At 39.7% G+C, this 23949-nt stretch overlaps 1 protein-coding gene across 3 annotated transcripts in view; it reads right to left on the reverse strand.

The window, feature by feature from the left end:
- Window positions 1-22325, reverse strand: part of LOC124115806 (transient receptor potential cation channel subfamily M member 3-like) — a 291914-nt gene extending 269589 nt beyond the window's left edge. For all 3 annotated transcript variants that reach the window (XM_046476937.2, XM_046476936.2, XM_046476935.2), the window contains exon 1: window positions 22162-22325. In XM_046476937.2, coding sequence (XP_046332893.2) covers window positions 22162-22305 — 144 coding nt within the window. In that variant the 5' untranslated portion in view covers window positions 22306-22325. The remainder of the gene's footprint in view (window positions 1-22161) is intronic.
- Window positions 22326-23949: the final 1624 nt, after the last annotated feature.

A 23949-nucleotide genomic window follows, 5' to 3' on the forward strand; every position in this document is an offset into this window, starting at 1 on the left:
TTGTTTACAATGAAACCATGACAACAAGAACGAGCACTGAAAGTCCCGAGTCACAGTATGAGTATATAGGACGTTGTATGTGTTGCAACATAGAAAGGGATCTGACTCAATGGCGAAAAAAAGTATACACTTGTGAGTTGGATTTTACCAAAAGATTACAAACGTTATCAAAACATTAGTAGGCTGAAATCAGTCGCAGAAAAACTGCAAACTTGAGGTCCAAAACACAACTATTATACTCGTATCAAATACACCACCATCGAGTAACCAGTTCCTGTCTGTTTCAGCTTTAGCCACCATCTGACATGGGCGTATGCTTTCTTTTTCCCGGAAGTGTATTTTTGATTACTGTCAGGCGCTATTCAATCACAGCAAAATACATGCAACTGAAGTCTTCGTTTTGCCATTAACTCAAGCCATCACGCTGATCACAAAAATTGCAGAGTGCGCTTTTCAAGACATATCCATTTTGCTAACGACAAGTCTTGATCATGTGGTTACAATCCGACTGAGGATCGACAGTCAGATGACTGCTAGCGGCTATAGTGTTTGAAGCGTGTGCAGCGTAAGTATATTACCAACACGAACTGAAAGAAGAGAACTGAAAGAGCTAAAAAAGTAAGTACTGAAGCGCTATCAACCAAAGTCACTGCTAAATATCACACTTTCCCGACTGTCGATTCTTGCCCGGATTGTTGCCTCGTGATCAAAACTCAATGGTGATATTTATCGCTATGAAAGTGGACATGCCTTCAAAAGGTCACTTTGCAATTTTTGTCATTATTGTAAGTAGTATCACTTTCTGTCAGAATCGCTTGCTTTCACTTTATAAGTTTTAACACACATGCAGCTATCGTCGTTAATTATTCATTGCGATATTTCGTGATTATGTTTCACGTGGCGAAGACAACCGATCCAGATTGAGTTTCCTCGTCTCTAAACATTCGTAATACATCTAGTAATCGTGGCCATAATCGTTCTCACGAACTTGTTTCTCATCTCTGAATGTACCAGTGTGTATAATGAATGAATCTGAGAGAAGAAACTTAAAGTGCATTTGACCCGGGCACAGACAAGAGGACCCAACAGTTCTCTTGACATCCCGAAGGCGTCAACCCAAGGGACTTATTACTAAAAGGTTTCTGGGGTATGTCACTGTAGCTACGAAAATAAATTAGTCAAGTACAGAGTTCAACCGTCAAAATAACTTCAGATTAATGCCTGTTTCAACAAAGCATGGAGGCGAGAAAATGCTTTATCAATAATTCAGCAGGAATCAATACGTCTAATTGATAGTTCCGTGTTGTGCCTTCAAGGCGCTGGGGATGTAACGCAGTCAAGGACTTTAGGGGATGTATAGATGGAGCTGGAGTGTCGACGCTCATACAACAGACGTATCTCTGGGGAATGCGTTGTCAGCCATGGACATTATCACAGACACACTTCCTTGTTGCTGAATCTGTACTGGCGAAGGGTGATAGGATATAATTCACATCCCGAACTGACGAATTATCAGGGATGTAGTTGCGGATGTAGGGTTTTTATGCGTGAGAGTGAGTTTTGTTGAGGCCCTTTTGAACAATATATCCGTAATGTCGCTTGATGTGGTGCGAGCAGCGAGTCAGGTGTTAAACGTTTTCCACGTTGGTGATATCAACAAGCATGGGATTGGCAAAACTAAGAATCCCAATCAGAGCGAATCTGGGATTCGAACCCACAATCCTTGGTTTGCGCCGCCTTAAAGAACGAGTCTTCCCTTGCTCCCAATTAGTGTATCTGTGTACAATTTTTAAAATAGTATCGTCATTTATGTCTTGTCCGGGTCACTGTTTATAAAATTGATCCAGTATTCGTACCCTTTTGTCCACGTATAATTATTAGCGCATATTTACGAATGACATTCATTGCGACCTCATTTGGAAAGGAATCCCCAAACCATCCAGTTTTAAAGGGACAGCAGGATAAACGTGTGGTGCAACCATTGTACTGTGTTCCAATACCCACATGGTATTATGTGAAGTCGCTGTAATATGACGTGTCAAGAACGACCTAATCCTAACATACACACCTCCAATCTTATTACAAGTTTGCACGACGTTACAATTTTCTTTACTAAATTGTACCTGGTCACCATGGTGGGTATACGAATACGGATATCTAGCTGCTTGTCGAGGACCATGATCTACAGTAATAGCGGGGGCACGGATGGCCCAGTCGTCTAAGGCGCCGCTATTCGCTGTGCAGAGTTGCGTCCCTTGGGCACGCCAGAAACCTATGATTGTGGGTTCGAATCCCGGTTCGCCCCGATCATGTTTCTAGGTTTGTCAGCACCATACCCGTGCTCGTGGGTTTCACTGAAGTGGTAAACGTCTGATACCTGCATCACTTCGGGCTTTCCTCCCACATTAAGCTGACACGCCGTGATATAACTGGAATACTGTTAAAAGCGGCGTTAAACCAAACTCACTCACTCACTCACTCACTCACTACAGTAATAGCACATGGAGTCAACAAATAATAAGACTCGGTGCATTTGGAAACTGAGGCATGGTTTTTTATGTGAAGACGAACTCGTGGTCGAAATGTGTGAAACCCATTTCAGGTGTCCCCGTCGTGATATTGCCGGAATACTTAAAACCGCTAAAACTATACTCATTCACTCGTGGTTCTAAAAAGTCTGCAGTGGCAGGTCAGAAAGATCTAAGTCACGAATTAGGTAAAGATCAAACACAATTGTCAAAGACTTCCACTACGATTTTAATGGCTCTCTGTTGGCTAAGGAGAATGAGAATGTCCTACATGTGCGAAAGACTTGGCAATTAGGTCGACGAAGTCTGCAGCTGTCGTCATGGTGTTATCTGTTCTTGGTTTTCTGAACCTTGTGCATGAAAAAAACCTTCCTGGAGAGGAATAAAATAAAATTACTTTAATTTCGAATTTTGTTTATAGGATGGATTGAATGAAATAAAATTGACCTCATTTCCCCCCTGTAAATACGATATTTTATTTATTTATCATTTCAAGGATATTGATTTGCATCCAGGGCTGGAAAGGTCGAATTAATAAATTCTGCTATAATTTTTAAAAAAATGGCTTCCTCGCAGGAATTCTAGTGTTACAAATCTTAAGGTTCATATGACATGTACTTCATAGTGGAGGACATCCTGGAAGTGTCTCTTTAATGTGCATAGCACTCAGTGTTTGCACGAAACATAAGCCAAACCAAATCTATCGGATAGCGATGGGACTATCACTTGTGAAACTCTTCCACTCATTTCTAAAGGGAATACTTTTCGGAAACCATTTCGATATTGTGTAGTTTTTTGATTATCAAGCCTGACAAAACAAACGACGCGACAGTTGAGAATTTTTTTTGTTAAACAGATGATAATTAAAGAATGCATTAGGCCATAGCAAATTTGATAAATTTTTATTTATAATTACGTCTTTCTATTTGTAATTACGTCTTTTTATAAGGACAATTAATTAAAAGTTATGATCTTTTCTCTCGACAGATAACAGTTATTAGATTACATGTAGCTGTTCAAATATGATTTTTTTAGGGTTAGATTTGCTATGAGAAGGTTTAAAACGGATTACAAAAATTACACTTTTGACCATACTGACAATTGTGTGAGAAAAATCTAACATCTGCATCGAAAATAAACGCTCACAAAGAGAATCCAATATTCGGACATGCGGATGTGCCTGATGAAGACCATCCGTTCTTCTTGCCATTGCCAGCTTGCTATAGTAAACGCCACGGACATGTTTCTCGGGCTGGTATCAAACACGGAGGTCCCTAATGAAGACCATCCGTTCTACTTGCCGTTGCCAGCTTGCTATAGTAAACGCCACGGACATGTTTCTCGGGCTGGTATCAAACACGGAGGTCCCTAATGAAGACCATCCGTTCTACTTGCCGTTGCCAGCTTGCTATAGTAGACGCCACGGACATGTTTCTCGGGCTGGTATCAAACACGGAGGTCCCTATTGAAGACCATCCGTTCTACTAGCCGTTGCCAGCTTGCATAGTAGACGCCACGGACATATATTCCGGGTTGAGTTAAATGATGGAGAATAGCTGTTCGGCTAACCTAGCCAGGATGTTATACTATAACGCCTGCTCTGTATCATTATACATTTCATGTCGAATTCAGATTACAAGGCATCACGAACCAGCATGAACACTTCCCGAGTGGATCAGTTTATACTTAAAGTATAACCACCGCACCTACATGATTCAGATAGTTCATGTATTATTCTACATAGATCAATCTATAGAATAGTAGCGTCTTGACACTGTCTTGGAGGGAGTGGATGCAAATGTACATTGTACATCTACGTGGATCACGTTTGTGAGGGATTAAGGAGGATTTGACACTGTGAGTTTTTGAGTGAGTTTTTGAGTTTTTGAGTGAGTGAGTGGGTGGGTGGGTGGGTGTTTGGTTGGGAGGGTGAGTGAAAGTAGCTTTTTGCAAAATCCCATCAATATCATGACGGAACAGAAAGAGGCTTCACACATGGTGACGAACGAAAGCTTTAACCATTAGGCTACACCTCACCGCACATAGAAACGAGGATCATATGAATTATTCAAATAAAAAATAAGTAAGTCATAAAATGTCAAGTCTCGATTGCAACCTGTGTAAGAATGTTACTAGCATAAGCATATGGCTATGTATGCCGAAGTACACACTGACTGGCAGACTGACAGGGTGAAGCACTTTACCTTCCAGAACATTAATACATACTCTTCATCAGCTAATCCTAGTTTTATGGAACATGAATGTTGACACTAAGTATCGTTGATGACCATACATGCAGTAAATACCACCAGTGTGCCTTCGCCATGAGCAACATTGACACTATCTCCACACAGAGGGAGCAGGCGTCGGAGTCAGCTCACTAATATGTTCCCACTGGACTAGATTACTTCAGCATACACAGCACATGATGACTCAATTACTAGTATGTGTATATGCATATCTGTGTTTTGGATTATTGGATAAGGATTATTGTATTGTACGTCCATGATACATTACAGACAGTATTGTGGGCTGGTGCCAAGGGTACACAGGATGACTAATAACAATATGCCACCATGGTCCAAGGATTCCAGGAGAGACCCTCGGTACTTCATCCTATGAACTTATTTGTCTTCAACAACTAGAATCACATTCGTTATCGGGGGCACGGGAGGCCCAGTCGTCTAAGGCGCTGCGATTCGCTATACAGAGTTGCGTCCCTTGGGCACGCCAGAAACCTATGATTGTGGGTTCGAATCCCGGTTCGCCCCGATTATGTTTCTAGGTTTGTCAGCACCATACCCGTGCTCGTGGGTCAAACCGAAGTGGTAAACGTCTGAGACCTACATCACTTCGGGCTTTCCTCCCACATTAAGCTGACACGCCGTGATATAACTGGAATACTGTTAAAAGCGGCGTTAAACCCAACTCACTCACTTACTCACATTCGTTTTCACGCAGTGTTATCCCTTTACTATTGTCCTTTGACATTCTTAATGCAACAAACGTCAGCACTATGCTTCATCCCTTTCAGGGGCATTCGGGTAGCCTAGTAGTTTAAGCGTTCACTCGTCACACGAAGACCCTGGTTCGAATCCCGGCATGGGTACAATGTGTGAAGCCCATTTCTGGTGTCCACCGTCGTGATATTGCTGGAATATTGCTAAAAGCAGCGTAAAACATACTCACTCAATCATCCCATGTCAGGATTAATTATCCTGTTTGTTATTGTTAATCACTGTTGTTATATAACCTTATCCATGACCAAAACGGAAATGGTCATTTAGGATGGATTAGATTCAGTAAGAAATAAACATATATAGACGAATATTTAACGCGTATAAGATTATTTGCATTAAGGCGTTTTGACACAAAACAACTTCAGCAAGTTCTATTCCGGAACACAACGTTGGCGTTTGAAGTTCAAAACATCAACGTCAGAGTATAATCATCAATTATCTGCCGAAACTTTGGGCGTAAAAGGAAAAATGAAGGGATCACTGAAAATATCTGCAGACACCTGATATCTTTGCGAGACGGAAAGCCTGCACTGCTCTAATGGTAGCATCCGACACTCACATAAGTGTTTGTTTGTCTGCCTAAATCCGCACTCAGCAATGCACCGTCCGTATCATGGCGGCCTGTACACAATCGAGTCTGGACCAGACAACCCATTGATCGACATTATAAGCTGTGATCCAGGCCGTCGTGGCGACGCTGTACTATCAACAAGTCAAAATGTCTGACCACATAATCCATTAAATGAAACACGATATCTACCTGTTTTAGTGCAAATTGTGTGTGACGGGTGCAACCGGAAGAGGAGGGCAGATCATGCTTATCACTTTTTCCGAACACCTGTTGCCATCACGGATTCATTCATATAATTGTCACCATTAGTGTGCCTTTTACGTCCAGTGGAATCTGTTTCGGCAGACAGAAACTGATGTTCCCTGGCCATTGATGTTATATATACTGAACCGTACGAGAAACGTCACCATGGATAGATATATGTGAAACCGTATTTGTCCAAACACTGTATACATACTTTGAGACATATTAAAATGATGAAACTTGGTAAAACTGATCATCAAGATTGAAATTAAAGAGTCAAATGTTCTTAAAGTGAAACACGATACTAGTCTCTTAGAAAATGGCATCGCAAGTCAGTATCTCGTGTGCATTGATGACTGCCGTGCAACGTCGATACATAGAATGGATGAGGCGGTTGATGAAGGCCATAGGCACTTGAGCTCACACTCTGAGGAACGCCTGACGCAGTTCAGTTGCAGTTGTCGGCCTTGGTCGGACGCCATTCAGTCGTCTTTGAATCTCGTCCCACAGGTGCTCAATGGGATTTAAATCGGGACGGAGGGTAGGCCACTGCAAGGTTCTGATGCCATTCTGCTAGAGGAAGTCTCTTCTGGCTCTCGCAGTGTGGGCACGGGCGTTATCATGCTGAAACTCGTGGTTGCGCCGACGTGCCAAATGGGGCATGGCGTGTGGTCTCAAGACTTGATCAATGTACCAAGCTGCTGTGACACAATTGCCTCTCCATGGACCGATGTTCTGGAAGAGAACAGGGCCGACCCTCTGTGCAAGACCAATTCCACCCGACACCATGAAGCCCGGAACACCTCGCGAGTCTCTCTCAACAATACAAGCATCCGAATAACGTTCCCCACGTTCTTGCTCTCTCTCTGCCATCTGCTGTTGAGATACAGTAACGTTCTCGTCTGAGAAGAGGACTCTTCTCCACTGCTGGTGGCGCCAATGCTGGTGCCACTGCAAACACGAAAACGTCGTTTTTTTCCGTATATGGTCATTGGACGGAAAAACGACGTTATTTGGACGTTTTCAAACCATCGTTTTTCCGTCCAAATAACGTCGTTATTTGACATCGGAATTTACTGGGAGAGAACGATACCGTTAAGCTCCTCCCTTTCTTGATTGACATTGTCAATCAAGCAACAGCGTCTACCGGTATTTCTACTTCTCAGATTTCATTGGTCAGTCCTCGCGTGTTAGATTACAGGCCCGCGTTTGACGCAGCACTCGAAGCGCTTAGCGGAAGTACTGAAATCAATCGTTCTGCGCATGCGGATTACTTAATGCCTTGACCAAATTTTCCGTTCTGTGCAGGCGCGATTTCGCGTATTGTTTCCTAGATTTAATGTCACCACTATTTGACAATGATTCATAAACACAGTCACGTGAAGGTTCGGAATCGTAACGAGTAACTCCATTTAAATTGAAGAGGATCCCCAGTGATATGGGAGATTCCAAGATGAAACTATTCTATGGCTATCTAGGCTGCCACCCAAACCGATCTAAACGGGACCCGATAGCTTATTGTATGCTATATAGTCATATGGAAGTGGACAAGAACTATACATTGTATTCCGGCCGATTGTTCTTGCATTTACTTATAAGTCAGGAAAATGGACTTAAAAGGGGAGTTGTTGAATGTAATTATTTTAATTATTAAATGTTGCCTATACACTAATCTGGACGAACTTCTCATTGTTCTGTTTATGTCATCCTATATACTATTAGTATGTTACCGTTCTAAAGTCAACCTCTCACATAACATTATATTGTTCATAGTATCAAAGTTTAATCAACAATATCAAGAGCAGCGATTTAAACCACTGAAACACCCAAACACAAGGCTTTTATCAAGCGCTAGTGCAGACGTGATGCATCGTAAAAACTGTATCGTGATGTCTTCAGAAATACAATTATACTACGAGATAGTACGGCTAACGCTGACTCACCGGTGGAACGAAGACAATATCGCTAATACAGATATAACGTATTTGAATGTTAATACTAAAGACAAACAATCATTATTTTTGCAGTGACGATATATCACTTATACACGTTTTTTGGTAACTTTCATCAGTTTTGCTCTTCATTTTAATAACTTTGTTTTCACATATATATGTAGCAATACGCGACAGGCATGTCATACATAATTATGGGGCAGTTTTCAATCTTGTACTGACTTACTCTGGTGTTAATGAGCGAAGTTTATTGGCTTGTGTGTAAAACCCCGTTTTTCTGGTAATCCTATTATTACTTAGTTTATTTCTATCTAATGACACCCTGTTCTCTGGATCATGGCTCCGTGACTATCCATAACAATTAAGATGAACATTCAGTTCAAGTAAATGAATGAGTTTGTTTTGACGCTACAGTCAGTCAAAAAACCAATGCTGTGAGGTTTGATAACACACTTCTACCAGGTCGAACATCGTTGATCCTCATTTTCTGCCTAAAGAGAATCATAGTTCATATGCTAATCCATCTGCGAATACCCACCCACTCAAGATGACCTTACTTGTTGCTAAATCTATAATCTATCCCCCCAATCTCACCCCCCCCCCCCCGCCCCCACCCCACACACGCACGCACGCACGCACGCACGCAAACACACACACACACACACGCACGCGCACACACACACACACACACACACACACACACACACACACACACACACACACACACACACACACACACACACACACAACGGACCTAAATAACCTGGACAGGAAATACTGCTGATAGCCTCTAGTCAACTCAGCCGCGCCACCGCAGAATGTTCGTCCAACTCTGCAGGGGGCATTCTCAGTGGCTTCAACCGCGCTGAAATGTTTTCGCCTTGCATCCAAGATGGTGGACAAGTGAAATCGTATGAAATTTGGCTATTTTAGGTCCTATCTCTTTTTTGATTACCCAATAAAGTCAATTCATAGTTACACGGTTGTGAAGAAGCTTACAACTTTATAAGACTTATTCATCTCATTCCAAAAAAGCTACTCGCGCTCACATAAAGTTGTAGTTATTATGTCACTGTTTTATTTCGTTTTAAAAATATATTACATGTTCAACAATAACAATTAAGATGAACATTCAATTTCTGATATAAGTAAATGAATAAGTGTGTTTTACGCCACAATCAGTCAAAGACCAACGTTGTCCGGTCTGATGACACACAATCTACCAGGTAGCACATTGTGTACACCCTATCCCCATTGAAGTCTCCACTGTGGGTATTCCTGGGGACGAAAAGGCCCCATGTACCTAGGAATTTCATCAATACATTCATGCGCGGCATTCTCTGCCTAAAGAAGATCATATAGTTAACATGCTAATCCAACTCGAACTACCATCCCGCTCAAGATGAATGTTTTATGTAACATCCAACAGGCCCACATTTACGCACGCACGCACGCACGCACGCACGCACGCACGCACGCTGACACACATATTTGGATTTACCAATCCCTGAATTGAGAAGACGTGCGTTGCGAAGCTCCTCCAAGTCATCATCAATATTCGTATATGTCTGTGATATCATTACCCATCCAAAGCCGAATATACATTTATTGTGCTTTCTTGACAACAAATGTTATAATTGGGATAACACTTTCTGAGTAAAGTACAGATTCTCGTACTTTCTTGGGTTGAGTCTCGTCCGGGATTTGAACTCACACTGTGAGTGAGGCACCCAATCGCCAGAACACAAAGTTGGCGATCTAACCCAGCCACCGAACCAAAAATGTTAGTCAAGATGACGTATACTTTGTGCACTCCTCTGACAAGAGAAAAATGGCACGGCTTCTATGACCGAAAGCTTTGAACCAACAATGCCTTTAAGAAAGTGGTCAACTGCAACACACATTATATTTGGATACCACTTTCTCAGTAAACTACATATTTTTAGGGTGGAGATAATAGACGTTGATGGTTGATTATCAATGGACAAATTAAAGCCAAAACTTAACTTATGAATGATTGGTAATGGGAAATGGACAATGGGCAAACGGGAGGCGGGTAAATCAGCGCCAGTTATCTGTTGGCTTCCCTTGTTGCGTTCTCTTCTTTGCTATCTTTTTACTTTTGTTGTTCTTACAGGTACAAATATATGTTCTCTGCCTCATAGCATTTAATAATATTCACCTGATGAAGGAGAAAGTATATGTTCCTCCGTTGACATCCATAAATATTTTTCCTTGTGTGTATCAGTTCTTAATGCCCTTCAAAGACTCAATCTAGCTTTGTTTTTAAATGTGGTGATATTTGCGTAGAATATAATATGGTCATGCCTATATACATTTGGGTCTTTGTCTACATAAGCATTTAGACATACAATTTAGAGCTAAGGACATTGCTAATTCTGCAGGAATGAAGTACACGCCATAGCAAGCTGTGATCTTTATTCATACTTTAGATATTCGTAATGGAGATCTGTAACTGAAGTTTTAGTAATCTTCCGCAACTCTCACCTCCTGACCAGTTGAACGTCTTAGTGCATTCAGATGCAATTGTAAAATTCCAGGCTGCCCTTCTTTCTGTGATGTTTTGACGGATGAAATCTATTGCGTTATAATAATCTCTGTTTGCTTATATATAATATGTACATGTTGTAAAATATTTACGATATTTTAAACGTGTAATTTGATGCATATGCAATGCAATGTGAACATAAGTGCGGATGCACGAAGGCGGTTTTAGTCATAGTTATACTGCGATGGATGTAGGGGAATGGTAGGGGGGTGTATGTATGTATGAAAGCACGAATACCTATACATGAGGGCGGATATAGTTATAGTTCGATGGATGTTGGGGAATGGTGGGAGAATGGATTATGTATGAAAGCATGCGCATGGATCCATGATGGCTGACGTGGACATAATGGTGGGGAAAGAAGAATGTGATGTGTGTGTGTGTGTGCGTGCGTGCATGCGTTGTGATACGAGGGTTGGCGAACATGTTGTCAGATGATTGTGTGAGTAAGTTAAGTGGTTGAGGATGTGGCAGGTATGAGTATTGATACATGCAGACTTGGGGTTGGGGGACTGGGTGTGCCTGTACTGAGGTCTTTTGTTTCACTCACTTATAGTGTTTTCTTTCACTCAAATACTGTTTTACGCATTTTAATGACTGAAACTGTAGTGACTCAAAGGTCATACTGGCCGGGCATTCAACATATCTACCCCAACTACATACGTAGCCATTTTATGGTGTACAATTCTTCTTCTACCTCACACACACACACACACACACACACACACACACACACACACACACACACACACACACACACACACACACACACACACACACACACACATATATATATATATATACACACACACACAAACACACACAAACACACGCTTTAATTGTTTTATTAAATGTATCTTGGAGAGTCAGTAAGAAAACAGAAATAACTGCCTTTGTTCTGTAAACCTCACCAAGTTTCAGCTTTCGCCTCTTCCTTTGTGGACTGAGGTTTCACATTTGTAAAATGATCTCTCTTATCTGTCTCTACCATCAACTTAACTGCCCTCACCCCCTGCAGTTTTCCCGTCCCATATTGCCAAGCAGGTGACCCACAAGGAGGAATACCGCCCTCCCTCAGTCCAGTGATACTGTGCCTAGCACAATATGTTGTGGATACGTAGCCTTGCTGTGGGCAAACATTTTGTAACAACTTGGCAAACTTTGATATGTAAACAGCAAATATAATTCAGTTTTATTTCAACAAAAACAGAAAAATCGGATCCTACTTATTTTGTGGATACCATATAACAATAAATCAAACCAATAGATCGTTTGAGCTGGCAGGAATATAAAAAAATAATTAGCAAGTCGATAGTCATAATTCCCTCTGTTGGTCCCACGTGAAATGTTCTTCATGAATAGAATAGATGGCTGATAGACGTTCGACCGAATAATATCATTTGCTAACTTCAACTGTTCATCTAATTTCCATGAATGTATGTTACATAGTTCATATGTTCATGGGCTTCTTCACTGAATGTATAGTGTGGAGGACTACTTCACTTGAGGATAAGTAACATAAATAATGATGATAATTATGATAGTATTGCCATTATTATTCCTTCAGATTATTAAAAAAAAAGTTATTATGTTTTCATAGAGAGAAAGAGGTATGGAGATTGTGAGATTATTTTTAGCATCGGAATTGTTAACATAATTCTTAAAGATATTATGTTTTGTTTGTTTGTTGTTAAATGCTGCACTCAGCAACGTAAGGATATTAAAACATTACATTTAGGTTCAGTTGTATTTTTATATTTGTATCATTTTGCAAATGTTACAGAGACCTGATAAGGGATATAATAATGTATAGTCGCTATTCTTAAAGTAAGAATATGTTAGATTTATCAACCAGAAATATTGCACACAAGAGGATAATCATATTTCATGACACTATTCAACGTCGAAGTCAACGATATTTGTGTGTGTTTTTGCTACATGACACGGATACGTCATGATAAAGCAATTAGAAATTGGCATTTTATGATATAAGATAGCTACGCGATAAATCACAAAGAACAAAGAAGGAAGCGATATTTATTTCACGATAAAACATTGTTCTATCATGACGTCATTTATTGAGATTCGAACATGCACTCGCAACTTGAAAACGTCGTAAATTTGACCTTATTTTCGAGAGGTATGTGTCTAGTGAGTTGTTCCCAATAAATGTTGCTGGGGAATCCGAAAGTGAGAGTGGTATGACAATCGGTATTGGGAGAAAAGGTACAGATGATTGACGAGAAAATTGTGAGAATATGCGGGACCAAACTCAAATCCTAAAATGGATTTATCTAGCATGGCCGCTGTCGGATTCTATTCAAGGAATCATCATTATTTAAGTACGGGTAAATATTGTAGAGCGTAATTTTTTTCCTAATTTAACACCCTAAAAGAGGCTATACGTAATGTTGATATCTCATTTTGAAATAAACGAGTCTCGGTCGTTGTTTATCGTACAATAAACAACTCCCACTCGTCGTTTGTTTCTTAATTATATGACCATATACACTAACATTATATATATTTTCATGTTTATCGGTCAACAAAAGCGACATAAGCATTTCCATTATCATGAGAAACCCTTGCCAAAAGAAGCGCCAACTGCACCATTGCGACAACATCAGGAGCATGTTTCATGATTCATCATAATAAATGATGACATTGGATGCACGCAAAAACGCGAGCTCATTCCGATCCACTAGTGGCACCCGCCACAAACACATCCAAAGGCAAGCCAATTGTTCACCCGAAAAAGCAGAGAATTGCATCTGACATCATTTTTGTCATTGATACGTCAAACCTGGAAATGCCGTCTACACGTCCAACACAAAGCCCAAGCCAGGACCCAAATCCTTCAAACCCGGCAAAAGTTCTGTTAATTACATACATTTCCCCCTAACCTTAAATAATCTATACTAGTTCTGAAGTAAATCGTATTTACCCGTATGAATCGTCTTATGTTATTTATTGCCGATAAACAGAATATGCACACTTTCTGAAGTACTGTGTGATAAGTCACGCACCAAACCTATACTCTCGATATACATGCTGCTCTTACTTAAAAAAGAATATTGGGTTAACAAGATACGTATATTAAAGAACCATGCTTTCCTGGTGTGCTCTCATTCTAATTTGAAATAATGGCATAAATAGTTACCACTCATCTTTCAATATTTTTCAAGGTTGGGTTAATCACGAACATATTTGAATATGTACAACATCTATACTTACTTATCTTTATACTTAAAGGCATCAGGTTTGTCTGTCATAAGACCCCGAAACAAATATGTCCAACACAGCCCAATATTTGGCTCTTGGCTCCTTGTTCTTATATTTTATAAGTATTGTTTAAACAACTGTTTTTTTCTGTAAAATATGTTCATTTCAGAAATTAGATGTTATTCTAGCATTAGGTCTGTGGTACGTTTACTGCATCAGCATTACATTAAAACGATATTATATTATATAGATATATACAGAGGAAATGCTTAGCATTTATCTTTTAAGGAAGAGTGCAGGACGACTTGCTTTATACATATAAATGTGGACATATATGTATGGACATTTGGATGATACAGATATGCCTCCTTAAAGATAGTGTTCGTAGATGACAGTAGAAAATGGAATAATTATGTGAGTAATCGGGTTAATACCACGTTCAGCAATATTTAGCCATATTGCGATATTGGTTTCCAACATACAAGACGGACCATGAAATTATGACTTGAATTTGGACCTGGCTTTCTGGTGTGATGTAACACCCCAGAATCTCCGGTAGAAAAAGGGCTCAAAACACGAATTAAGATCACGAGATGATACTGATGTATGCATCTGGACATAAATTTGCGTAGTTTTACTACCTTAATTCATCAGTATATATGTATTTTGCATAAAAGGATATTATAGGATCGACGCTGACATGCGCATATAACCTATTCACCAGTGCTGTAATATTTCATTTCTTCTGACACATATCGACACGAGAAACTATATTTAAATTTAAAAGGAGCCTAAGTGGGATGGAAATTTCAGTCTGAACCTGTTGAACAAGGCTTGTTTCATTTTGGGCTATAGCATTGCCGCAAGGCCTGGGCGGAAGGGAACACCTGTTTGCACCCATCAGATACCAATCACAACTTCTCTCTCCAAACGAAAACGAAATACGAAAAATGTCGGAAGTGTATCCTTCTAATTTTCTATTTAGATACATGTTTTAACTTTAAAGTAATTATATGTATCTCATGTATTATTGGTATCTGTGATGCTGGTACCGTTTTGTTGCCATTGTGTAGCTTTTGTGGAGTTATTATGAATATCAAATACATGTCTTGAAATATGGACTTGTGAAAGAACTCATCATTGAATCATTTGCATTTAAATTAATGCATATACCATTTACTTGGCGTGTATGGCCATATTATCCATCTACTTATACACACTTATTATGGACATATACAGAATTCCATTGTACCTTATTATTTAAAAAGTTACCCGTAAAGATCCGGGTTAGAATAGGCATTCAACAACCCATGCTTGTACGAAGGCAAGTTGGCTCGCTGACTTGGTTGATGCATGTCATCGTATCCCAAATGCGTAGATCGGTGCTCTTGATGATAATAACTAAATTGTTTGGTCCAGACTGGATTATTTACGAACTACTGTCATATAGCTGGTATATTGCTGAGTGCGGCGTTAAACAACAAACAATCAAACAAAATCTATATAATTATTAAACACCTTCCAACAATGAGAAATTAAACATATATTTTCTTAATATTCTGTTATATTTATAACATAATTTGATTCATAATTTAATTATTGCGTTGCTTTCTTCCCTGTTATTCAATGTGCATGTTCAAACCCCTAAACTTTTAATATTTCATTTTTCATAAATGGCTACGTTTGTGAGTTGCCTAGATCTCTCGTTACCTACTCACAAGAATAGATTAAAATAATTTGTTTTACTATCATATTTCTGTATATCTAATTCATAATACGAAATTGATAATTCATTTATCATAGTATAGATCATATTCGTGTATATCACTATCTGATGCTAAGGTTTTATTTCAGAAAATATAATTAATTCAAAATGTAGAAAGATACACAATTTGCCATTATTTGACTTTTAAACTGTACAAAGTATGATATAATGATCAGAATGCCTGTAACGGGTAGTATTTAAGAAAGAAATATTTGTCGAGAAGTCCCATTTTTTAGATATGCCCTTCAGTAGTATTATTGTATATCTCCAGAGAGAGGTTTACATTGTAGTTCTCATTATTTGTGGATAATTCAAAAAGCAACAGAGAAAATATATAATTATGATACCATGACGAAAGAATACAGAGTATACATAACTCGCAATTCTATATATTCAGCAAACAGCCCAAAACCGAAACTCCACAACATATCCGATTACACTGATTAAGGCTGTCCCAGTTCTCCATGCGATACTGACGCCCGTTCGTCTCCCAGACCATTCAGAATACATTTAAAAGGAATCCAGCTCAAGTCTAGAACGATTTGGCAAGCCTAGATTGCCTTAATTCTATCCATGAAAGTAAGCATTAATAAAAATATATTGTTCAGATTATATTTTGTAGATACTTATTTTAACTAGGAAAATTGTACTGACACCGGCGCTGTCCCTATTGAAGCTATCCATAAGAATTTCGAATTGCCGTCCATTGTTCGATGTCAATACATCGATGACAAGTGAGGATATCATAAAGTAATCGTTGATGCCGCGCTACACTTTGATAAAAATTATAATCAAGTTGACTGGTGTGTACATTACTACAGTGAACATGTTCATGATCATGCCCTAATAATCAAATGCCGTAATGTCAAATACTAATTTATTATTGTGTGATGAATTTAACTGGATCAGTGGTAACATGTGATATTAATATTCTATCAATTTCTTTCCTGGTTGGTCCATCTCTACAAAATAAAAATAATACAATTAAAATGGAGCATAGAACAATTCTTAATTTCAGGCTAGAGCTGTGGAAATCTAGACTTTCCCAATCATTATAGACTTGAGTTGGTCTCATGTTTTACATTATTCTCTTGGGTCAACGTCACAGCTCATACCATACACTAACAAGACCAGTTTGCCCCCCGCCGGAGCTCCCGGATTTTGGTTATATCATCTAACATGGCCAACTCTGCTCTTAAGTAAACAAGAACCTAATCAGCGAGGGGTCCTTTGTCATCCCTATGTGGCTGCTTATAAAAATCTGATATCTTTTGCCAAAGACCTGGTTAATAATATATTTTCTGCTGAATATTCGAAACAAATAGAGTGAGTTGGTACTACATGTACATATGTATACGGTTCTATTTTAAATGACTGCAGCGCTCCTTAATGAAAACAATTTGTTTTAACGCCGCTCTCAGCAGTATTCCAGTGATATATGACGGCGGTCTGTTGTATATAAGATATATGCAAATTGAATCTTGAATCTTGAAAGTTGTAACATTTCCGCAAATAAGTATCACATGCAGTATACAGTATATCAACTGCAATATACTGTATACATCAGTATACAGTGTGTCGCGAGCTCTGCGCTGGGCTGGAGCACACATTTCCTTCACCTCTCCCTTCGGCAAACACATCACGAGGGTTGCAACGAGGTCACAGGTCAGGCGTGCACTCGTCAGTTGTCTAATACGGTCAAGAGTAAGATCTTCCGGAAGACCACTGCACTGGAGGTATGTGGATTATTGAGGAGGTACTACGTGTTTGGAACTGGGAGTTGAACACTAAGCACTTTTAGAGAAGAGCTCACAATAAAATGTTATGGACTCGCGGACGGACTTGTTTTTTTATTTCAAGACGTACATTTATCAGGTTGAACTGTAACAATAACATAACTTTACGCCTTTTTACACATTTGTGATGGGGCGACAATGCGATAACGAGACATATTTTGACCTTGAAAATGTCGCGTTACGGCATCGTCGCCCTTTTGTAAAATAAAGAAAAGGATTATCAAAGAGCGACAATGCGAACACGCGACAATGCGACAAATGGTAAAGGCGTCAATGCGACAATGCGACAACGAGACAATGTCCCTTCCATAGTAATCCGTGCAAATAAAACTGAGTAATGAAACAGAAGTCCGACATGCCAGTTAAAAGATAGAGTGTTGCAGCTTCTGATTTCATAGATCTTCAAGAAGGGTTATCAATAATGGGATGGGTGATGAGTTCAACTGCATACGCTGTGATTAACAATAATGCTCCGAGTCAATACATTTTGTCAAATGTATGACATGTATTACGTGAATGAACATATTGTTTATACTTGTCCATGTTTTTGACGGACAAAATAATTTACATACTCGGTAAAAGTGAGGACGGGCATCATTGTGTGTTTCCGTGCTTTGTTCAGGAGAACAATTGACTTGTCCTTGCATGTGTTTGTGACGGGTGCCACTTGTGTGGCAGGATACGCTCACCTTTTCCCGAACACCCATTGGATGACCTGAACCACTTCGGATTTTTATCCCACATCAGTCTGATACACCATGATATAACTGAAATACTGAAATACTGTAGAGTTGAAAATGATGTTTAATGCGATTACCGTAGTTTGTTTACTGCAACTGTTCATATTTTGTGCAGTGATGTTATGTAATATGTAAAAGAAAGCATATTCAATTATCCAATTGATTTGAATAAAATATACTTGCGCCAGTGTATTTTATTAACGCCCCAAATCGTAATTTAAACACATAAAATAACAGATCAGGCATGGTGCCTTGACTTACTACTAGATTTAATGGGCCAACCCGGAATAAAATAGTTCCCCCCAAAGCGAGGAACATATGTTTTAGTATGTTTACAAGAAATATATTCCAAACAATATCCTCATAAGATGAGAAGATCTTTTACAGAATTACCTCAGTAAGTCAATTACAATGACAGAGCGTCGTAATACATTTACATCAAGTACAATACGTCAAAATGGCCGACACGATAAACGTGACGGGAGATATTTTCGAAGTTGTTAATTAACCTGTGGCTATTTCAAGCCTTTGGCATCACTGATCAATTGGCCGATCATTGAAAGGTGATTGTGAAGATGTGTCAAATAGATACTAAGGTAAATTCATAGATTTCTGTAAATTGTCACTGCGACAGTTTGGATTTTTTTTCATGTTTTTTCTCTCTGGGATGGGTTGTAGCGAGGGTATCCTTAAATGGGCTTGCAACCACGCTTCTGTATGAATTCGTACCAGGGAATTCCAAGGGTTTTCCCCAGGAATGTGGAAGTAGTCAGTGTTTACGCCTTTTCAAGAATACAGTCACGTGAAGAACGTCATGTGACCGACCTCCCGTCCAAGTCGTATATCTTGTAAACTTCACATTAAAAAATTAGTTATTGTTATAACCAAATGAAACACAACCCATTATCCGATAGGGGTAACTGTACATAGCCGTTACCACAATAAACTTAGTAACATTGTTTGGTTTGACTTCTTGGCGCGTGTCTGAATTCCATTAACATGTTACATATCCTAAAACTAGCTTATCAGCAAATCTCGCTGCACTGCGCGCGACAGATACTAGAGCAAGGCATGCCAGAAATACGAAACCTAAATCTTCCGAAAGGAAGCCTTGGACATCACGTGCGTCGGGGGACCAGCGCCATCTGATTGGCCGTTAACAGTTGTACAAGGCGGAGCAAAAAGCATCGTTTTTCCGTCCATTTTACGCTTGAAAAACTCGACCTTTTTCTGGACACTTTCTAGACGCTGACCAATTAATCAATTTTAATGAATTTTTAGTCGTTTTTCCGTCCAATGACCATATACGGAAAAAAACGACGTTTTCGTGTTTGTAGTGTGCTGTGTTGCCCACTGGAGACGGTCACGGCGATGACGTGGTGTCAGAATGGGTCCTCGTTGTGGTCTGTGACAGTGGAGGTGTCTGCTCGTCAATCGTCGACGCACTGTGTCTGCACTAATGTGTCGCTGGTGTGTCCCCATGGTCTGTCGAACAGTTTCCGCTGCAGTAAATGCTGTCGCACAGTCTGACGATCCTGACGTTGGGTTGTGACCCTTGGTCTTCCACCACGTGGTCGGTCATCTGTAGTGTTGGTGGTTGCTACCGTTGCTGGAGCCTGTATATGGTCCTTATGTGGACTTGAAATGCAGTGGCTACTTGCCGGGCAGTTTGTCCAGCGTGCAATCGTCCAAGGGCTTGGTGTCGCTGATTTCTTGTCAATCTTGGCATGTGGTAGCAATTCATTAACGAATGAATGTTATCCGATCTGTGTGGATTTGCATAGGGCAAGAAATGGGGGAACGCATGTGTATTTGAACTTACGTGCATCGGGTAACCATGGCCGTTGCCGTGATGCGTTTTGGCCATCGGTTTTATTGTCATCTGCTTTGTTGTTTTTATCATCAAATTCATTTTTCCGGACAAGGTAATGTTAATTTTAGAAACTTTGACAAAACTTACCGAGATATTTAAATGACAACTTTTCATGCAATGTAACTTGGGGTGACGTTTCTTTTGCGGTTCAGTACATTTAAATGTTTAAATGAATACTTTTTACAATCTTCTGAAGAGAATGTGGTGGACAAAACACTCTCCAAAAGAGTGTGTGACAAGAGGGATGACTTCAACTTTACAATATGTCGAGCAATAATCAAGCAGTTCCAGTCGTTGGTGTCCACATGTCACAACATTGCGGTACAATCGAGCATGCCCTTTCTACCTAGATTTCAAGATTTCTTGCTCAGAAGTTTTTGTGTGAGTTTACAACATTCGAGGCCTCAGTAAAGCTTTCAAAAAGTTGTTTGGTAGACACCTGGGGGACATTTCCAAATTTGACGCATCAGCTGCCGTGTTTTTAGGGGAACAACTGACTTACATTCTTACATTTGTTTTTACTAGTCCCACAGGTGGCTAGGATAGTTACGCTCACCTTTTCGCGAATACCTGTTATCATCACTATTTGATATTGATTCATAAACCTATGCTCGTGATTTAGTCCGAATCGTACAATCTGTTTTGGCCAGAATTTTTTTTATGATTATGGAAAGGGTTTTGTTGCTTTTATTTGTCAGCACAACACTCATGTATCAGGTCATGTGGAGGTCAACATCTCTTAAGAACAACAACTGATCATACCTTCTGGGAGGAGTTTTAATCAAAGGTGTTTAAACGATCGTATTACGTAAGTAACGTGTGTTACAAGGATACCTGTTGGGACACATATAATATCAGTAGGTAGAGCAATCAATGAAGATAACAATCGCAATCACTGTGGCCACTGATTAATCATTGTTTATAACATATAGCAAGCCACTAGCCTGTAGAAATAAGCTGGTCAATCGATGTCTGTTCACCGTGAATCGGTGATTATCTATTCTGCTCAAAGGAAGACGCTAGGCAGAAAATCGATACCTAATCTTGGATATTAGATATCCATTTGGTAATTCTTTGTTATAAGTAATTAAAGAGTGTGACATTTAAAATGTATTTTAAATTATTTAGCTTTTATTCTTGTCTCAAACTCAATTTTATCACAGTTTTAAACGCTCAATGTCCTCGTCAAGGTGTCGCATTTTACTTTGTTAAGTGTGGTTTTCCTTTCCGTATTCGTACGCCCATGAGTAATTTCCGTCACCAGCACAGTGGACAAAAGCGTTGCTTGCTTTTTAGAGTTACGCCCCTTAATCTTTCTGGGATCCGCGTGTGGATTTGAATCCAATATCGGCCCTCATTAAGATCCTAGATTTGTCAAAACTATAGTCGTACTCGAGTGTTTCATCCAAGTGGAAAATCAACAACCTTCATTTCTTGAATTGCCTCGCACATTTAGCTTGCATCTTGTGACCTAATTGTTGTTCAGAGTGGCGTTAACCCGAACTTACCCACTCCAGTAAATGCACATATTAAATACTTTCCAAAACAAGATATATGTCATGTAGATAGTGCTGATCCACGACCACGTCTTGTAATGTAATGGGAATTATCCGCTAACATTGTTAGTAACCTGATGCAATTATCAACGCCGAAGGCCTGTAATCAACACATATAAGCCCTGGTCGAGCATTCAAGTATTCACAAATACCTGCCACTCTCACCTGAATATATACCAAAGGTTGCACTTAAGCCTCGTCTTATCTGTAGTGTAGTGACCTTTGCGAATAATCTTACATTATTCTGCCAACCTCCTCGACAGCAAAGTGAGAAATTGATCTGGTTAAATAAAAACCTTCATATATTTCTGTTTGATACTACCTACCTTTTTTCTCTTGTAGCTAAGTGTTGGGACAATGCTAGTCCTTGGCCGGGCCTGAGGGCCACCCCCTGCATGCTGGTACACACGTCTGTATTGGGCACGCCTGACCGCAGCTGGACGCCTTTTACTTGGATGATCGGTGCTCATGGTGTTGACATAACACACACACACACGTGTATCAATGTCACAAACTTTGTCAGATGACGTCGAAAACAGCACACAGAGAACCAAGAATAAAATGTTGTACTGCTTGATCACGTATTCTCTTCTACAGGCAAAATGTAAATATTTGCTTTCTAAGTATTCCTTTCAATTCTTGTTGGTAAATCACATCTGTATAGTAAAGGTATTTTTTCACGTTCATTCCTTGCTCTGTTAGATTATAACAAACGAAATGTGTTGTTCCATTTTACCCTACTTAGTATGAAGGAAAATCGAGCTGAGGAATTCTTCGATTTCTTATTTGATTATAAAACCCTGTACAACGTAATCATCCAGGCAAGCATATCATGGCATGTCAGGAGCCTGCTGAGTCCCTTCATATTGATCACCAAATCACAAGATCCATTTACTCTGAAGAATAAATCGCCTAGTCTCTTGACTTATTCATGTGACGTTTCACATAAAGGTATGCACTGCATATACACACACCGATGAAAGGAAGGTCAACAGGCACATTTGCTGGATGTTTGCATGTTCAAACAAAGCAATCATACAGTAAATACATACATATTTCCTCCTGCTTTCCCTCTTTGCATGTCTTGTCGTGAAACACGTTAGAGCTTTCCAATGCTGCCGATATCATCCGTCATCAGAACACTGTAACACTCCAACAGAAGTCTGTATCTTATATCAACAAACCTCATAACACCAACACTGTGATGCATGCTGCTCTGCTCGTATCGACCAATGGACTAAGAGAATGGGAGCACGCGCGACAGCAGACGACAGTTTTCACTGTCCCTCAACCACTGCCTTTGCCCATTGGTTTGAGTTCCTCACCTGGTGGCAGGAGCGGAATCCCAGCAGACGACACCCCCGGGATGCATCTTGGTTTCTAGAAAACATTTGAATCGGTGATCATCGGAGGCACATATTGGTGAACCCGGCTAGAATTACCAGGGGTCGTATTACTGAGACAGTAACGTGATCAGCACGACCATGAATCGATCGAATGTTGCTATATTCTTTGTTATAATGAGCGAAATACTCCCTGTTGTATATATGCACTAATTGAACATTCCCACAATGTTTACATGAGGAATGGGTACGTGAATCATGAATAGGTATATGTCTGCTGCTGCCTGCCTTTTGTCGATGTGTATGGCAAAGTGAGTTTATGTTAGACAAAGCTTACCTAAGCTTTTACACTGAAGTAACAACCTTTCCAACTGTGATGTATAATCCCATAGAGAGATCAGAAACGATCTGTGTGAGCTTTTACCAAATGACCGAAAGGCGCTTCTGTGTCGGGAAACTAAAAAAATATGAGTTTGTATATTTAATGTTATAGTGATTTTGAAAGCAAGAAAGAAGCGGTATGTATACATTAATTTTTCAACCTTGACCCTAAAATATCAGTAGACTATAAAATAGGTCGATAAAGTCAGCACAATATGCAAGATACATAAAAGGACAACTAATTATTAGAACGTAAGAATGTAAAATACAAAATTTGTGACCACCCGAAAAGGTAGTTTGTGTCTCTTCATCTGACCGTCAGATACTGCTGCTATCGACGTGAGACAGGAAGACAATCTCGTGAAATACTCAAGTTTATCTCATTACAAA

The sequence above is a fragment of the Haliotis rufescens genome, unplaced genomic scaffold (genome assembly GCF_023055435.1).
Source record: "Haliotis rufescens isolate VD_foot unplaced genomic scaffold, xgHalRufe1.0.p SCAF_1, whole genome shotgun sequence".
Taxonomy (NCBI): domain Eukaryota; kingdom Metazoa; phylum Mollusca; class Gastropoda; order Lepetellida; family Haliotidae; genus Haliotis; species Haliotis rufescens.